This window comes from Ictalurus furcatus, chromosome 14 (genome assembly GCF_023375685.1).
Source record: "Ictalurus furcatus strain D&B chromosome 14, Billie_1.0, whole genome shotgun sequence".
Classification (NCBI taxonomy): Eukaryota; Metazoa; Chordata; class Actinopteri; order Siluriformes; family Ictaluridae; genus Ictalurus; species Ictalurus furcatus.
Window position 1 is genome coordinate 24,050,994 of NC_071268.1, and position 15,865 is coordinate 24,066,858.

The 15,865-nt window shown below is 40.4% G+C and overlaps 1 protein-coding gene across 1 annotated transcript in view; it reads right to left on the bottom strand.

Annotated features, from left to right (window-relative positions):
* cdhr5b (cadherin-related family member 5b) overlaps window positions 1–10,084 on the bottom strand; it is a 10,832-nt gene extending 748 nt beyond the window's left edge. Inside the window, exons 1-15 of the mRNA XM_053642427.1 lie at window positions 9,901–10,084; window positions 8,697–8,869; window positions 8,464–8,526; window positions 8,264–8,350; window positions 8,044–8,130; window positions 7,816–7,917; window positions 7,532–7,714; window positions 7,162–7,252; window positions 6,941–7,038; window positions 5,872–6,078; window positions 2,931–3,044; window positions 2,740–2,806; window positions 2,076–2,270; window positions 1,567–1,739; window positions 1–1,390 (exon numbers count right to left, since the gene is read on the bottom strand). The exon at window positions 1–1,390 is cut by the window's left edge and continues 748 nt beyond it. Of these exons, the coding sequence (XP_053498402.1) occupies window positions 908–1,390; window positions 1,567–1,739; window positions 2,076–2,270; window positions 2,740–2,806; window positions 2,931–3,044; window positions 5,872–6,078; window positions 6,941–7,038; window positions 7,162–7,252; window positions 7,532–7,714; window positions 7,816–7,917; window positions 8,044–8,130; window positions 8,264–8,350; window positions 8,464–8,526; window positions 8,697–8,869; window positions 9,901–9,979 (2,202 nt within the window). The 5' untranslated portion in view covers window positions 9,980–10,084 and the 3' untranslated portion in view covers window positions 1–907. The remainder of the gene's footprint in view (window positions 1,391–1,566; window positions 1,740–2,075; window positions 2,271–2,739; window positions 2,807–2,930; window positions 3,045–5,871; window positions 6,079–6,940; window positions 7,039–7,161; window positions 7,253–7,531; window positions 7,715–7,815; window positions 7,918–8,043; window positions 8,131–8,263; window positions 8,351–8,463; window positions 8,527–8,696; window positions 8,870–9,900) is intronic.
* Between the last annotated feature and the right edge of the window lie 5,781 nt (window positions 10,085–15,865).

The following is a 15,865-nucleotide window of genomic DNA, read 5'->3' on the forward strand; positions in this document are numbered from 1 at the left end:
ACGTGTTCACTGTGGCATTCGACGTGCATGCTGATCAGGCTAATGAATGATCTCTGTTTCAATTTACTGCTGTTTGTAAATGTAGCTGATTCCATTTTCACTCATCATTTGCCTCATTATTATGATACACAACACCCAGGGGGTCTCAGGCAGTCTGCTGTTTTCTCATCGGCTTAAAAAAAAAAAAAAGAAAGAAACGGTAAATGTGCCAGGCACAACCGTGTCTGTTGGTGTCTGAGAAAGAAAAAAAAAAAGAAGCTTTTCTTCTCCTAAAAAACTGCCCACAGCCAATATTAACATTTAATGTCAATTTAATATTACATATTACACGCATATGAACATTTTGACGAACCTCTTTAAGTAATCTCATCACTAGGCTAAATATCAATACAGGATAAAAAGGTCATAAAGCAGGTGTTTCACAGAGAAATGATTAAAGGCCATTTTCCCTGTGATAAGGCATGTACTATTATTAGATATCGATTTTATGATCTGTGGTCAAAGGGCCCTCGTTTTCTTTATCAAACGACTCTTACACGTCAGCATACCTTATCATATAAACACAGGAACACAGTGGAAGGTTTCTAAGGCAAACATACGGGTACTACATAAGCACGGATTCAGTAAGTCATAACCTTCACATTTATTATCATCCTACTGTCCCTTTGTGTATAATGACATAGAAGAAGGTCATAAATGATTTGCAAAGCTACACTAGCTCTAGCTCAAACTCTTCTATAATGTTATTAGGTAGTTAATATTTCCCGAAACTATTATGATCATACATGGTATAGATATTGCACTATAACAGTGTGCTTGTATATTTAGAAAGGTATAAGGAAAACGCACACTACAAAGATAAAAAAAAAAAAAAAAAAAAAAGTACTTATAAATTCTAAATTGTAAATTATAAATTCTCCTCCTCCTCCTCCTCCTCCTCCTCATCATCATCATCATGATCATCATCATGATCATCATGATCATCATCCTCATGGTCAATGTCCTGGTCTCTGTCAGATATGACCACTTCGTCCTTGTCATTAGGGTCAATGTCTTCCTTAAACCACACGGCTTTGTAGCCGTCTTCCGTGCGCCGCTCCTTGGTGAGGATGGGTTTCACCTCTTTGTCATTATCTGTGTTGTCTGAGGCATTCAGGCTGCTGGAGTCTGTAGGAAGAGTGGAGTTATCATTGCTGCTCCTGCTCTGTGTAGTTGGAACGCTGCGCTGTGTCTCCAGTACCTCGGGAACACTGCGGCTCAGCCCTGGCCCTCGCGGCAGTGCCAACTCTGCCGCCTGCTTCGAAGTCACACTGTCCGTGTCTCCATCAGACTGAAAACCCTCGTTGGTGTACTGCACACCATCTTTAGGCCCGCCTGAACCCCCGCTCAGCTGCAGACCCAAAAAATGAGAAATTTATACTTGATCTATACCCCAAAGCCTCAAATTCATACATAAATCTATAGCTAAAAAAGTAATCTGGTCATGAATAAGACTGGAGATAAATACATGTACAGTAAATCCATTTAAAGGCTTCTATATCCTTATTGCCTGTTTAAGCGACTCACCGAGCTGCGGAAAATGCTGGCCTCAGATAACTTCTTCCAGTCTGCACTGAAGCGACTGAGGTTGTAGGCCAGAAGACCAATAACCACGAAGCAGATCAGCAGCGCTACAGCCAGACTCACCCCCAGAGCTACCATGTCCGCCGTCGCGAAGTCACCCGACGGCAAAGGCTGCCCTTTTGAAACAAAAAACACGAAATGGCCACAATGTAAACCCTTTTCACACTACACAAAAGACATGAATGACAAACCAGAACACCTGGTTCGTTTTAACATGAATTATTGTACAGTTTACCCAACACCAGATTCCAGATTATTATAACTGACATCCTAAAACCTTACATTACAGACACGTAGACGCAAAAGCAGAGCTCAAGCATGCAGCAGTCACCCATTACCATATTTGATTGAAGCTGGAGAGAATACAGAGACTAGTGCAGTGTGGCAGAGAAGATACTGTATGTGTGGAGGAGTTCGGGTTAAGGTTAATGCATGTCCATTTGTGCATGTACCTGTGTAAGGAGGAGTGTCAGGGTTTGTGGTAATAGTGTATGGACTGGAGGTGCTTTCCGTTAGCTGTGTAACTGTGTCTGTGGTAGCATTTGTAGCCATGTTAGTAGTTAGGGTAGTATTTGTAGCTATGGCTGTAGTCATCACAGTGGTATTAGGGCTATTGGTTGTGGTGTACGTGTCTGTAGTGGAGACTCCTAAGGAAAAAGCAGTAACACTCATTAAGTCCTTTGCAGTCCAGCCAATTCAAGAAAAATGATTTAAATGAATATATATATATATATATATATATATATATATATATATATATATATATATATATATATATATTTCCATTTCCATTAGTCTTTTGAATTGGATAGACAGAATTTATCGAATGCATTTTTTTTTTTTAAATTGGCTAGACAGAAAGAAACCTCCCAGCACTTGCATATTCCCTTCGTATGCAGCACAAGCGAGCAACAATCCCACAGCATTATGCAAATTCCCCCAGAAGGAAAAGTTGAACTAGCTAAAATGGCACCAGAGATTTCCTCATTTCTCAAATGTGTCGAAACGATTTATCTTAGTTTCTATTACGGCTATAACGTCAGGGATTGTTAAGTACAATAAATGTAAGGTAATAAGTAGCACTTCCCAGAGTAAGTGATGTTTATCGCTTCTTACCTGGAGTGACTTCTACTGAGAGAGTGGCTGTGCTGGATTCACCATTTGTTGAATCAACTACGCTTATCTAGGACAAAAAAAAAATGTCTACATGTATGTTCCATACTCGTATTTCGCTCCTTTGCAACAGGTAAGAGGAGCGAAGAAGAATACAAATGTATTTCGTACTTCAAATAAAGTAAAATGCATACTTTTAAGTCCACAGTGCCAGGTGAAGCTGCTCTTGTCATGATGATGAAGCCCTCTGGAGTGATTTTAAAGCCACTGTTTTCAAGAACTTCAAATTTAATTCCAGGATTTACTCCCTATAGTGAGAGCCACATAAAACAACTTAGTATAATAGACTGTTAAATATGTTCATTCAGTAATTTCCTCTTTTCCTGGTGGGAGCTGCAGTAGCAATAGACTGAGAAGGTCAGTCCAGACTTCAGCCCTCCTGAGAGATCTCTAGGAGTAGCAGCGGCTCATGACTAAGGATTGTGGTGGGCCAGGACGACATTAATAGCAACATAGTCTCAAACAAAAATACGTTGAAAGGCTATCACACTTGACTTATGCTACAGGCTATGCTAGTAGCCTAAAATTCTAGTGAATTTATAAAGTCCAATAATAGCCAATAGAAAGTTGACAAAAGATGGTCATCCAGCTCACAGTCTAGCAGCTCGTATTGAGTGGTTTTACATACGCCTTTGTTCAACCGTGTACGATCGAGCTAGCAGGTATGTCTCCCATGTGTGAGACAATATATTAGAGCGAATAGCTTTAACCAGGGTTGCCAGGTTTCATCAACATTTCCATCTCGAAAACCACACAAAAGACGTGACACACTGTCTGTACTTACAGTTTGACCTGTAAATATTGCGTGTGGAAGGTTGTTAGATTTAATTCTGATTTTGTTCATATAAAACAAGATCTTGGCAACCAGAAGCATTTTTAAACTACCCAATTTGGGAACCATGTTAGGAACTGTTCTAGCCACTGTTCCTTCTCCGAGCATGGGGAAGCATGATTCTTGTCTCAAAGGGCTTCTTTTAGGGTTTTTTACACTTCACATTTTTGACCACTAGGTGCAATAATCTTCTTCTTTCAGGTCGCCACAGCAGATCACATGTTTCCATTATGGAAATCAGGTTTATGATCCGCATATTTGATTTGGCACAGGTGTTACACCGGATACCCTTCCTGACACAAGCCTGGGCTTGGGACGGGCACTGAGAGTGCGACACTACTGACTGGTTTTGGTGCCCAGCATCTGGCTCAAACCCACGGTGCTGAGATTAAGAGTTTCATGCTCTGTCTGAGCTAGCCAGGTGCAATAATAATTAGGTCCAATAATAACTCTATGAAAGCTAAATGGGGTAGTGAGTATACTGTCGCAGCAGCAGGAAAGGTGACCAAACAGCCACTTTTGTGGCATGTCATTGTTGGTCCCTCAAAAGAGGTAATTAGTATTTTAACCAAATTTAAAACGTATGGAGTTGTGTATCAGGGCTTTATTAAGATTAGCATTTGTTGAACAGCTGATATATGTATGGTGGACGAACTGCCACTGCCCAGATATTCCTAAGCCAACTGTGAGACATAATCCCGGATCAGCATCAGAGGACATCCTTGTAAGGTGCCTGAACCACCTCACCTGGTCCCTATCGAGTTGGAGGAGCAGCGGCTCGTCACTGAGGCTCTCCCTGATTGTTAAGCTCCTCACCTTATCATGGAGGCAACCCTACAGAGGAATCTCATTTCTCACATCCCTATTTGCACCCATATCTCTATTTGCAGAGGTGGCTTGGCGGTTAAGGCTCTGGGTTACTGATCGGAAGGTCGGGGGTTCAAGCCCCAGCACTGCCAAGTTGCCACGGTTGGGCCCTTGAGCAAGTCCCTTAACCCTCTCTGCTCCAGGGGCGCTGTATCATGGCTGACCCTGTGATCTGACCCCAACTTCCTGACATGCTGGGGTATGCGAAAAAAAGAATTTCACTGTGCTGTAATGTACATGAGACCAATAAAGACTCATTATCATTCTCATTATTCACTATCCAAAATCTGTGCTCCTGCTCCACCACCACAGACCGTTAGTGCAACTTTAACACTGCTTCGACTGGCCCAATCCGTTTTTTTTTTTTTTTTCATTTCACGTTCTTTTTTTCCACCACTCTTAAACCGCACCCTGGGAAACCGTAGATGTGGAGGCGATGATTTTCATCCCAGCTGTTTCACATTCAGTAACAAAACATTTGCGTGTGTCAGAAGTCCACTTCAGATGCTGCTAAGAGAGCAACATCATCAACATATAACAGGGATAGTCTCTCGCACATGATGTCTCTTTGACCTTGGTTGATCTCTCTAATGATCTTTCTAAAGATCTGCGATTAAGAAGGACTTGAATCCTAATTCTCTCAGCTGTGATGTATCAGAATAATTCATTCAGGAGAGAAATCTGTTATTGAGTGTGGATGTCCTGAATAGTTCCAAAAATGGAGCAAACAAAAACTAAAACATGATTTACCTTTTGTATTCCAGTTACATATATTGTATCTACATTTAAAAAAATAAATTCTGATATTCACCATTCTGCTAACAGTATTATCGATTTTCTTATTTATTCATTCACACTATGTAACTCTTTTCTCTTACAGCTCCACTAAGGATGTAGCTGCACACTTTTTCTCCAATTCCTACTGACAGTAAATTTTAAACTACAGGGTGTCCCATAAATCTCCATACAAATGAACACTTCTTTTTTTTTTTTTTTTAGCAAAATGTCTTCCGAAACTTTTCATACTCCATTCAGACAGCCTTTACGAATGCCTTTGAAAAAGAAGAACGTATTGAGATCATTCTCACGGTCGGATCGGGAAGCTGTCGCAAGGTTGCGATGGACTTTAACGGGACACATGGCGAGCACGTCACACAGGACACTGCTGCCAAACTCATTAACACATTCGAAAAGACTGGAAATGTTGCGGACAAACCGAGAAGTGGACGTCCACCAACATCCGCTGACGAAGACTCAACCGACGTAGTGCTGTCTTACATAGTCCCCTATGTATGGAGACTTTTGGGACACCCTGTACAACATTACAAGAACTTGGCATGTAAAAATGTCAAATCAGAAGTGTATTTAAGACTTACGTCCAAGAAGTCTTCATCTGTGGCCTGAACCCGTAGAGGTATGTTGCTGAACTTGCTTTCTAGCACTATGCTGCCGACACCTGCGTCCTCTGAGATGAAACCCTCATATTTGGGTTTGACAAACTTCGGTGGGTGCTTGCTACTTATCACTACCCGTAGTGTGACAGTTGTGGTGGCAAGCTGGTCAGGGTTCTCCAACTCATATGCCTACGGAGTGGATGATGGGGATACACTCAGGAGGGTTTTTATGAATATACTGTATACATTACATCCACATACTGTATAATATACATACACATAAAATGCACTACATATATTCTCAGCCTAGTAGTAAATAAAATCCAGCAATAAGCAATAAGCCTGATACACTCAGCAGCGCACACACAGTAACAATCCCAGTAGCGTTACGGTGTCACCACTGTTCTCTAGTCAGTGGTGGTCCCGTTCCAGTAATGGCCAGGGTGGATGGGGTGACCAATTGTGTAAGAGTTGTACTAGTAAATAAATGGCCGAAAGTATTTAGACACCTGTCCAATCACACCCATATGTGCTTGTTAAGCATCCCACTCCAGATTTAGTCCTACCTTTATACCATTATTAAAACCTTCACACTTCCACTAGATTTTGGAGCGTGGCTGTGGGTATTTGTATTCACTCAGCCACAAGAGCATTAGTGAGATTTCAGATGAGGAGGCCTGGGGTGCTGTCGGTGTTCCAGTTTATCCCAAAAATGTTCAGTGGGGTTGAGGTCAGGGTTCTGTAGCGTCGACTTGAGATTTTCCACACCAGCCTTGGCAAACCGTGTCTTCATGGAGCTTGGATTGTGCACAGGGGCATTGTCATGCTGGAACATGTTTGTGCCTCTTAGTTCCAGTGAAGGGAAATTGTAATGCTACAGCATGCAAACACATTCCATACATTTGTGTGCTTCCGACAGTTTGGGAAAGAAACGCATATAGGTGTGATGGTCTGGTGTCCCATAAGTGTAGGTATAAGATTGGTGTACTTTATATGTATGGATAATCTGTTATTATATTTTATGTTTTAATAAACCAAGGAGTTTACTTACCATGACTGTCAGTATGATTGGTCCGTGTACACCCACTGGCTTCTGCATTGTAATACTTCCACTGTTCGGATCAATACTGAATATTTCATCATTATTTCCTGTTCAGAGACCGAAAATTAGTGGAAATACTCAAATAGTGCCTAAAGCTGGTGCGCACATGAAAGGATATAGAACAATGTAGCAAACTCAATTAATTTAACAACATTTGAATCTTGTCTAACCTCCAATAATTCTGTAATTGATTGGGTCATTCCTTCCATTGTCTCCATCAGTGGCATGCACTGGGCCAGGATCCAGGGTCAACGCTCCAACCTGTGATTAAGAAAAGACTATTATCATTAAAACATGAGAACACACAATGTCAGTACAAATTACAGCCTATCAGTAGGTGCGTAACCTTAAAAACTCTGCTAGCCTGAGTCTACCCTAGCCATTATTGATGAATATACATACATATACATATATATACATATATATTTATATTATATAACTACATCTTATATCTTTTGATCAAGCAGCACTTCATCATTGTGTATTGCTACCTAATGGCATGAACAGAGTCAGTGGTGAAAGCATGGAAAGGGAACACACCGCTTGCTCATTTAAATTGACATTCCCTGTATATCCAGAGGTGACGCATATTTTGGTTGTGCCAACAGTGGACTCTGTGCAAGGCTGGAACCATGGTGGTCGGTTATTGATGTCTAAGATAGTGACAACGACGGTGGTGGTGGCAGTATGAGATGGTGTCACTGTTGAAGATAAGGCCGTGTCCTGAAAAGTCACCAAATCCATGATACAATGAATAGAATGATCATTAAATCATTTTTATCAGCTTAAGATCTGTTACCTGAGCAAAGAGTAAGATCTGTTACCTGAGCAATGAGTTTCAGAGTAACACCTTTAGTAGTATCATAATCCAAAACCTTCTTCACCAGAATTACTGGGTTAGTGTCTGTCAGCAGCCCAAATTCCTCCTGAGCGAGAGAGAGAGAGAGAGAGAGAGAGAGAGAGAGAGAGAGACGAGGAAGGAGGAAGTGCTCTTAAACCCAGTTACACTTTGAAATATCTGTTTCCAGAAAACAGGCAAGACTTGGACTTACCATTGGAGATTCCAGACGGTAGAACAGCCGATCTCCATCGGGGTCCGTAGCCTCAATTTTTCCCACTGTTGTATCAACTTTGGATAGCTTAAGAGACATTATAATTTTTTAGTCACAATAACATTTCTTCATTGTCTTCATTGAAAAAAAAAATCCATTGGGCTCTCATTTAATTCAGTGAAGTAAATGCTTTAAAAAGTGAGTGTAATATCAGCTCTACCTCATTAACTTCCAGACTGTACAGGTTACTTGAAAAAACTGGAGGGTTGTCGTTGATGTTTTCCACGGTCACATATACTCGTAGGGTCTGCAAAGAATAGTTTTGAAGAGTTTCCAGTGGAAATTGTAGTATTATGGAAATTGTAATAAAAAAGAAAAGAAAAGGCTTGGCACATAATAATCAACACTGAGCAAGCTTACTTCAGTCAGTGCACCCTTCGTACACTGTATTTCAACGGTCAGGCCACCACCAACAGGCAGGGCCTGGGACAAACACATTCAAAATACAAATGAACAAAAATGTATATCTGGCGTGAACAGTTACGAGTTCATGAGGATTGGAATGAAAACAAGCGTTTATATTTTTTAAATCTAGCTCTCAGTGTGATCCCAATAAGATGGGCTAAATGAATACCTGTGAGAGGAATAATTACCTCATAGTCCAGTACTTTGTTTGCCACAAGCAAATTGCCATTTATTCCAAAGGCATTATCAGGATTTACTACAATATTAAGGCTGACTCCTTCATCGGCGGTTATTTCGACGACTGTAGCACCAATAGTGTTGTTCTCTGGAAAAATCACTGCGCGTTGGGATGAACAAATTGCTGCAAGAGGACACAACAGTGTTACGTCACATTCACATCAGAATGATATTTTTTATTCCTCTTCACATACAACACACCACATAATTTGCGGTCAAATCAGCTAAAAAGTATTTTTTAGTATTTCACAGTATTTCACAATACATTTAGTCAGTTGATGAATTTAGTACATGTTTCATCAACCTAGAACACTCACATGACTTATTATAAACATACAGTTGGGTGAAAAATGAAAGGCAAACCCAACATAAAGTGTCTTAGTAGGGTGCCACCAGAATAACTTCATTTCACCTTGGTACAAATTGGTACAAATATCTCAAACTGTACCGGAGAGATGAACACCATTCTTCTGGAAGACACTCCCTCAATAGAGCATGCTGTCTAACACATTGCCCCAAAATTTCCCATAAGTGGTTGAGATCTGGTGACTGTGAACGCCATAGCATATGATTTACATCATTTTCATACGCGTTTGACCTTTCAGTGAGCCGTCATGCCTTGTGTTGAGGGCCACTGACATCCCGAAAGAGGCCATTCCTATTACAATAGAAGTTTCTATTATTATTGGATAAAGGCCCAACCATGCCAGCAAAATGCCTCCACAGAATAACAGAGCTACCAGTTTTCCTTTAATTTGTTACCTGTCTATATATACAAGCTTACTTCCTATGCTTTAGAATGCAATCTTCTGCAATTTGTTGATTAAGCTATTGATTGGAAATAGTGGTCGCCAACCCTCTTTCTTGAGATCGCCAACCAAAATCTAACATACCCGTTTTAGATGATCAAGAACTTCTTAAGGCACTAGATGGTCAGGTGGGCACGCTTATGGTTGGAGGTTGAAGGTAGATCTCTAGGAACAGTTTTGGTGATTACTGGTTTAATCTAATTTAACTAATTACACTGAGACTTATGTGTTGATTGTCAGAACCAACAAAACCACAACCAAGTTTTCATATTTATATTCTCAAGCCTTATTTCTTGAAAACTGTTCCTTATAACACAACAGATAATAGTTGTAAAGCTACACTTACTCTGACCAGATGTGTTGACGGTGAACACTCCCAGCAGAAAGAAAACTATTTTGAGCCAGAAAAGTTGGTTTAGATCCATTGCTCAGAAGGTATCTGGTCGACCAGGTTCTCTCTCACATAGCACATTAAACATATTAACTGATGAGAGAAAGCAGGCTTCAGACCCAACCTTTGAGACGGGACGTTATCCGTGCTTTATTGGTCATAAAAAGCCGGCCGCGTTGGACTTTCGCCCCCACATAAACTCCCGTCAGTGTGGACGGAATTTATATGATGTTACAGTAACAAACTGTCAGTACACAGACACAGACCAGTTGTTTACTGCAAGCTTTCACTGTTTTACATGTTCATTGCAAGACAGGATCCTACAAGAAAGGAAAGGAACATGGGATGTTTTAGATTATTATTATTTTCACTATCTCAGGGGTAGGTCATGGTCATAAAGAAGAAAAACCCTCTTATCTAGGATCCACTACTTCTCTGCATATTCAACAGGACATGAAAGGCAGAAGTGCCTCTAGATCAAAAACACTCTCACATTAAAACCCAAGCACTGAATAACGTACCATTTCTAACTGGTTATAAGACATCAAACTGTATTATCGTCAGCAAAAACATGTCACATCTTAGGTAGGATTTTAATTAGGAATCACCAAGATCTATTATGTTACATTTTATATTATGTTCAGCTTTAATCATTCACATCACTCTTGACACTATCTATAATATTTACTTCTATATACAGTATATATAGGTATGTATGAACAAATGAACTGGATGGAATGATTTAACTGTAGATTAAACTGACCATATGGAAGTAGAGAAACTCCACCACCGTGTCATTAACACTGTAAAACCATTCTCATTTTGGACCGCCATTGCTAAGAACGGTTAACCATTGAACTGTTAATATCTTCAGTTCGATACGGTGAAACTATTATGAATTCAGAACTGACTCTCATGCTCATACTCATCATTCGCTCATACGCTCATAAGTTCCTGTTAACACGATAGCACTTTTTGACTCTACAGGACACAGTTATAGAAGGGAAACTGTTTACTATCGCACTGTTCAGTGTCACCTAGATCAGGATGGGTTCCCTTTTGAGGATTTCCCATTTATATGTTTCTGTAAAGCTGCTTTGTGACCATGTCCATTGTTAAAAGCTCTATACGAATCGAATTGAACTGAATCGAACTTGCTATGTCTTTCACAAGAGTCCTTTGTTTGTTTGTTTTTTTGTTTACCAAATTAGGCACAAGAGAAACAAACAAAAATATAAAGTCATACATTTTTTTTAAATCATGCACTTTATTTTGGTGGATCCAGCGCCCATCACAGGACAGTAAATTGAACACTCATTCGAGCGTAGGATTAATTCGGCATAGCCAAGTCGCATGTTTTTGAGAGGTGGAAAGGAAGTGGAGAACCCAGAGGAAACCTACACGGACACAAGAACGTGACAAACACTGCACAGAGAGTAACCTGAGCTCAGGATTGAACACTGGAATTGTAAGGAGGCAACCCTACCCACTGCACCACCAAACCCCCTTATGTAAATGAACAAACAAACAGCAGTTGTTCAGGTATTGTACTGTACATAACCTAGATCCAATAAACCTGGATAAGATGCAAACTATGTGATGCTGTTTCTTTTGCAGCACATATCAAAAGAAAACCATATCCTTTTATCCACGATCCTAATTTGCATCATATACTGAAAAACAACAAAATGTTCAAACAGTACCATAAAAAAGCAGGTTTCGACCAACACCTGGGAATTAAATATCAATCTACTTACAGCAACAGCACACTTATTTCTTCTGTCGTATTATTTAAACTAGTCTGCGACGGTGCTTTAAGGTCATTGGCTATAACGTTATTTCTATCTTTGCCGTTAGAGAGCTTAAAGTAACACAGAAGACGATGGTTTCATTTTACCTCTTTCATTTTATTCTATTTTCATAGCAGTTTGACAGGTTTCTGACAGTATTTGACAGGGTTGTTTTTTTTTCTGCACATAACAAATCGGAATATTTGTGAGATCTTTTGAAAAAAATGATTTCGTTTAAAGCATACAGCAGTGTAACCCATACAATCATAAATCAGCACTCAGTCTTAAAATACAGTTGGTTTATTGTCTTCATATGTTCTGTAGTGTTGTATAACGCTGGGTTGGGTGCGTCACTGGTACATGCTGGCACACATATATTGCTTCATTAGTGTGTTCACGTGTTCTGTGTCCCCAGTGAATCCACTGTAAAACACACAGAAGAAGAAGAAGAAGAAGAGGAAGAAGCCTTTAATTGTCACATATAAATTACGGCACAGTCTTTTCTTTGCATATCCCAGCTTGTTAGGAAGCTGGGGTCAGAGTGCAGGGTCAGCCATGATACAACGCCCCTGGAGCAGAGAGCGTTAAGGGCCTTGCTCAAGGGCCCAACAGTGGCAGCTTGGTGTGCTCGGTGGATCATTAATCCAGAGCCTTAACCATTGAGGTGGCTCAATGGTTAAGGCTCTGGGTTACTGCTCTCACACACACAGCATACATAAAACACACAGCATACATTAGGTGTCATGTAAGACCATGAGAACAAAATCTCCAGTGGGACACTAATGAAGCTATAAACGTTACAAAGGAGAGACTTACCTCTTCTTGCTGTTCTGCATGCGGCGGAGGAAGGAGCAGAGAGAAGAGTGCTTGGCTTTAGATTGTAGCAGCTCAGCATGCCGGCTGGTGAACTCAATATCTCCCAACTGCCTGGTCTGCAATTCAGATCTTCTGTACCTAGACATCATGTGTCACAACCACATGTTCACTACAACACTTTATTCATCAAGTCTAATGATATCTAACCAACATTTTGAACCTGCAGCTATGAAAGTTTTGCAGAATAACTTTCTTGGCTTGGTGAGCCACATTCAGTATACTTAAGTTAGGCTATGGATTCAAATCTTTCAGCAGAGGACACGCTATAGCCACCAGAAAACAGGTTTCCTAAAGCCTTAGAACATTTCCAAAGTATTGTAGCTATTAAAAGTTTCATTCAAGTCTTGCCCTGCATTTGTGTGGACAGAAGAATGAAGGAAACTTGCGTACCCACCCTCTATCGTCTGCAGCAGATTCATCTTCTTCTGCGCTTTCTCTTGGAAACAAACATCTTCTGCAGGAAGGACTGTCCCAGCTTATGAAGCTCTCATCAGTCACCCCATTTCTGCAATGAAAACACGTTACATTTGCCCAATATTAAAGAAAGAAAGAAAGAAAGAAAGAAAGAGTTTAACTCAGTTTGTGTCAGTGATTAAAATCTGAAGTGAACCAAAACTGAATACTCAAAAGATCTACTATTTCACATAAGCAAAAGGCAGAAAATAAAAGGCTGAGAGGAAATCTGCAGTCCAAAGTCAAGCCCTGTCTTACCTGTCCCCTGATGGGAATGTGGACGTGTATTGGAAGAGAAGCACTGATAACAGGACAACCTGCACTAAGCTCAGGAGGTAAGGCATGATAAAACCTTCAAGAAATGAAAGTAGAAACAAGCTGTAAAATCCCAGAGCTGGTTTTCCAAGCTATTTCATGTAACATATAATATGAGGTGAGAATGCTGAATGTAAACAGGAGACAAAACCGTCCGACTCACCTACAGGATAATCCACTCGCTGTGATAAACGTGCAGAAGAAGAACGATTGTGGAGCCCACGTTTGCACAAAGCACTTTTTGTACCCCCAGAAATGATTGACCGGAGGAAATAAAGACATGTCATACCCTGGATTTTATGGCTGTGCTTATTTACATTACTCATTATGACTATTTACGATGCTGGAGGTAATAGGTGACTTTGTGTGCTCATGCTACTCCGGTTAAATATCATTAGCAGGACACACTTCCTTAATTGGCAGATACGATTCCACATTATTATTTATAGTCCCACTTGTTGTGGAAAATCAGTGCAGTGAAACTTTGAGTTCAAACACTAGATTGACCATTTCGGCACTTTCTGGAAAAGTGTACGTGGTATTTGGGAAAAAAATAAATAGACCATTTAGGCACTTTCCGGAAAAGTGTACATGGTATTTGGGGAAAAAGGAAATCGACCATTTCGGCACTTTCCGGAAGAGTGTATGTGATATTTGGGGAAAAAGGAAATAGACCATTTCGGCACTTTCCATAAAAGTGTACGTGGTATTTGGGGAAAAAGGAAATCGACCATTTCGGCACTTTCTGGAAGAGTGTACGTGGTATTTGGGGGGGAAAGAAATAGACCATTTCGGCACTTTCCATAAAAGTGTACGTGGTATTTGGGGAAAAAGGAAATAGACCATTTTGGCACTTTCCAGAAAAGTGTACGTGGTATTTGGGGGAAAAAATAAATAGACAATTTCGGCACTTTCTGGAAAAGTGTACGTGGTATTTTGGAAAAAAATAAATAGACCATTTAGGCACTTTCCGGAAAAGTGTACATGGTATTTGGGGAAAAAGGAAATCGACCATTTCGGCACTTTCCGGAAGAGTGTATGTGATATTTGGGGAAAAAGGAAATAGACCATTTCGGCACTTTCCATAAAAGTGTACGTGGTATTTGGGGAAAAAGGAAATAGACCATTTCGGCACTTTCCGGAAAAGTGTACGTGGTATTTGGGGAAAAAGGAAATAGACCATTTCGGCATTTTCCCGGAAGAGTGTATGTGATATTTGGGGGAAAAGGAAATAGACCATTTCGGCATTTTCCGGGAAGAGTGTATGTGATATTTGGGGGAAAAGGAAATAGACCATTTCGGCATTTTCCGGGAAGAGTGTATGTGATATTCGGGGGAAAAGGAAATAGACCATTTAGGCACTTTCCATAAAAGTGTACGTGGTATTTGGGGAAAAAGGAAATAGACCATTTCGGCACTTTCCGGAAAAGTGTACGTGGTATTTGGGGAAAAAGGAAATCGACCATTTCGGCATTTTCCGGGAAGAGTGTACGTGATATTTGGGGGAAAAGGAAATAGACCATTTCGGCATTTTCTGGGAAGAGTGTATGTGATATTTGGGGGAAAAGGAAATAGACCATTTCGGCATTTTCCGGGAAGAGTGTATGTGATATTCGGGGGAAAAGGAAATAGACCATTTAGGCACTTTCCATAAAAGTGTACGTGGTATTTGGGGAAAAAGGAAATAGACCATTTCGGCACTTTCCGGAAAAGTGTACGTGGTATTTGGGGAAAAAGGAAATAGACCATTTCGGCATTTTCCGGGAAGAGTGTACGTGATATTTGGGGGAAAAGGAAATAGACCATTTTGGCATTTTCCGGGAAGAGTGTATGTGATATTTGGGGGAAAAGGAAATAGACCATTTCGGCATTTTCTGGGAAGAGTGTATGTGATATTTGGGGGAAAAGGAAATAGACCATTTCGGCATTTTCCGGGAAAGTGTACGTGATATTTGGGGGAAAAGGAAATAGACCATTTCGGCATTTTCCGGGAAGAGTGTATGTGATATTTGGGGGAAAAGGAAATAGACCATTTCGGCATTTTCTGGGAAGAGTGTATGTGATATTTGGGGGAAAAGGAAATAGACCATTTCGGCATTTTCCGGGAAAGTGTACGTGGTATTTGGAAAAAAGTATAGAAAAGAAAAAAAAACCCCTCACGTGTTAGAAAACAGAACTGATTTTTAGTGTATCGATTGCAATAATCAGTATAAGCAGGTATTATTAGTGACTCATAACTTCAGGGCCTGGGGTTCGAGCCTAAGCACTGGATGCTAGCTGTGAGGAGTTTTACATGCTCTTCATTTGTCACTGAGGTGGTTGGCCACTCCCAGCTGGCCCTAGGTGGGAATGAGTGCATGAATGTGTGTCTGTTTTTTGACGGGGTGATCCGTCCGATTCGATTCAATTTCATTTGTGTTAAATTTTTGACAATTGCCACACATCAGATTTACAGAAATCTGGATGAAGATGTAGTTTTAGATCCC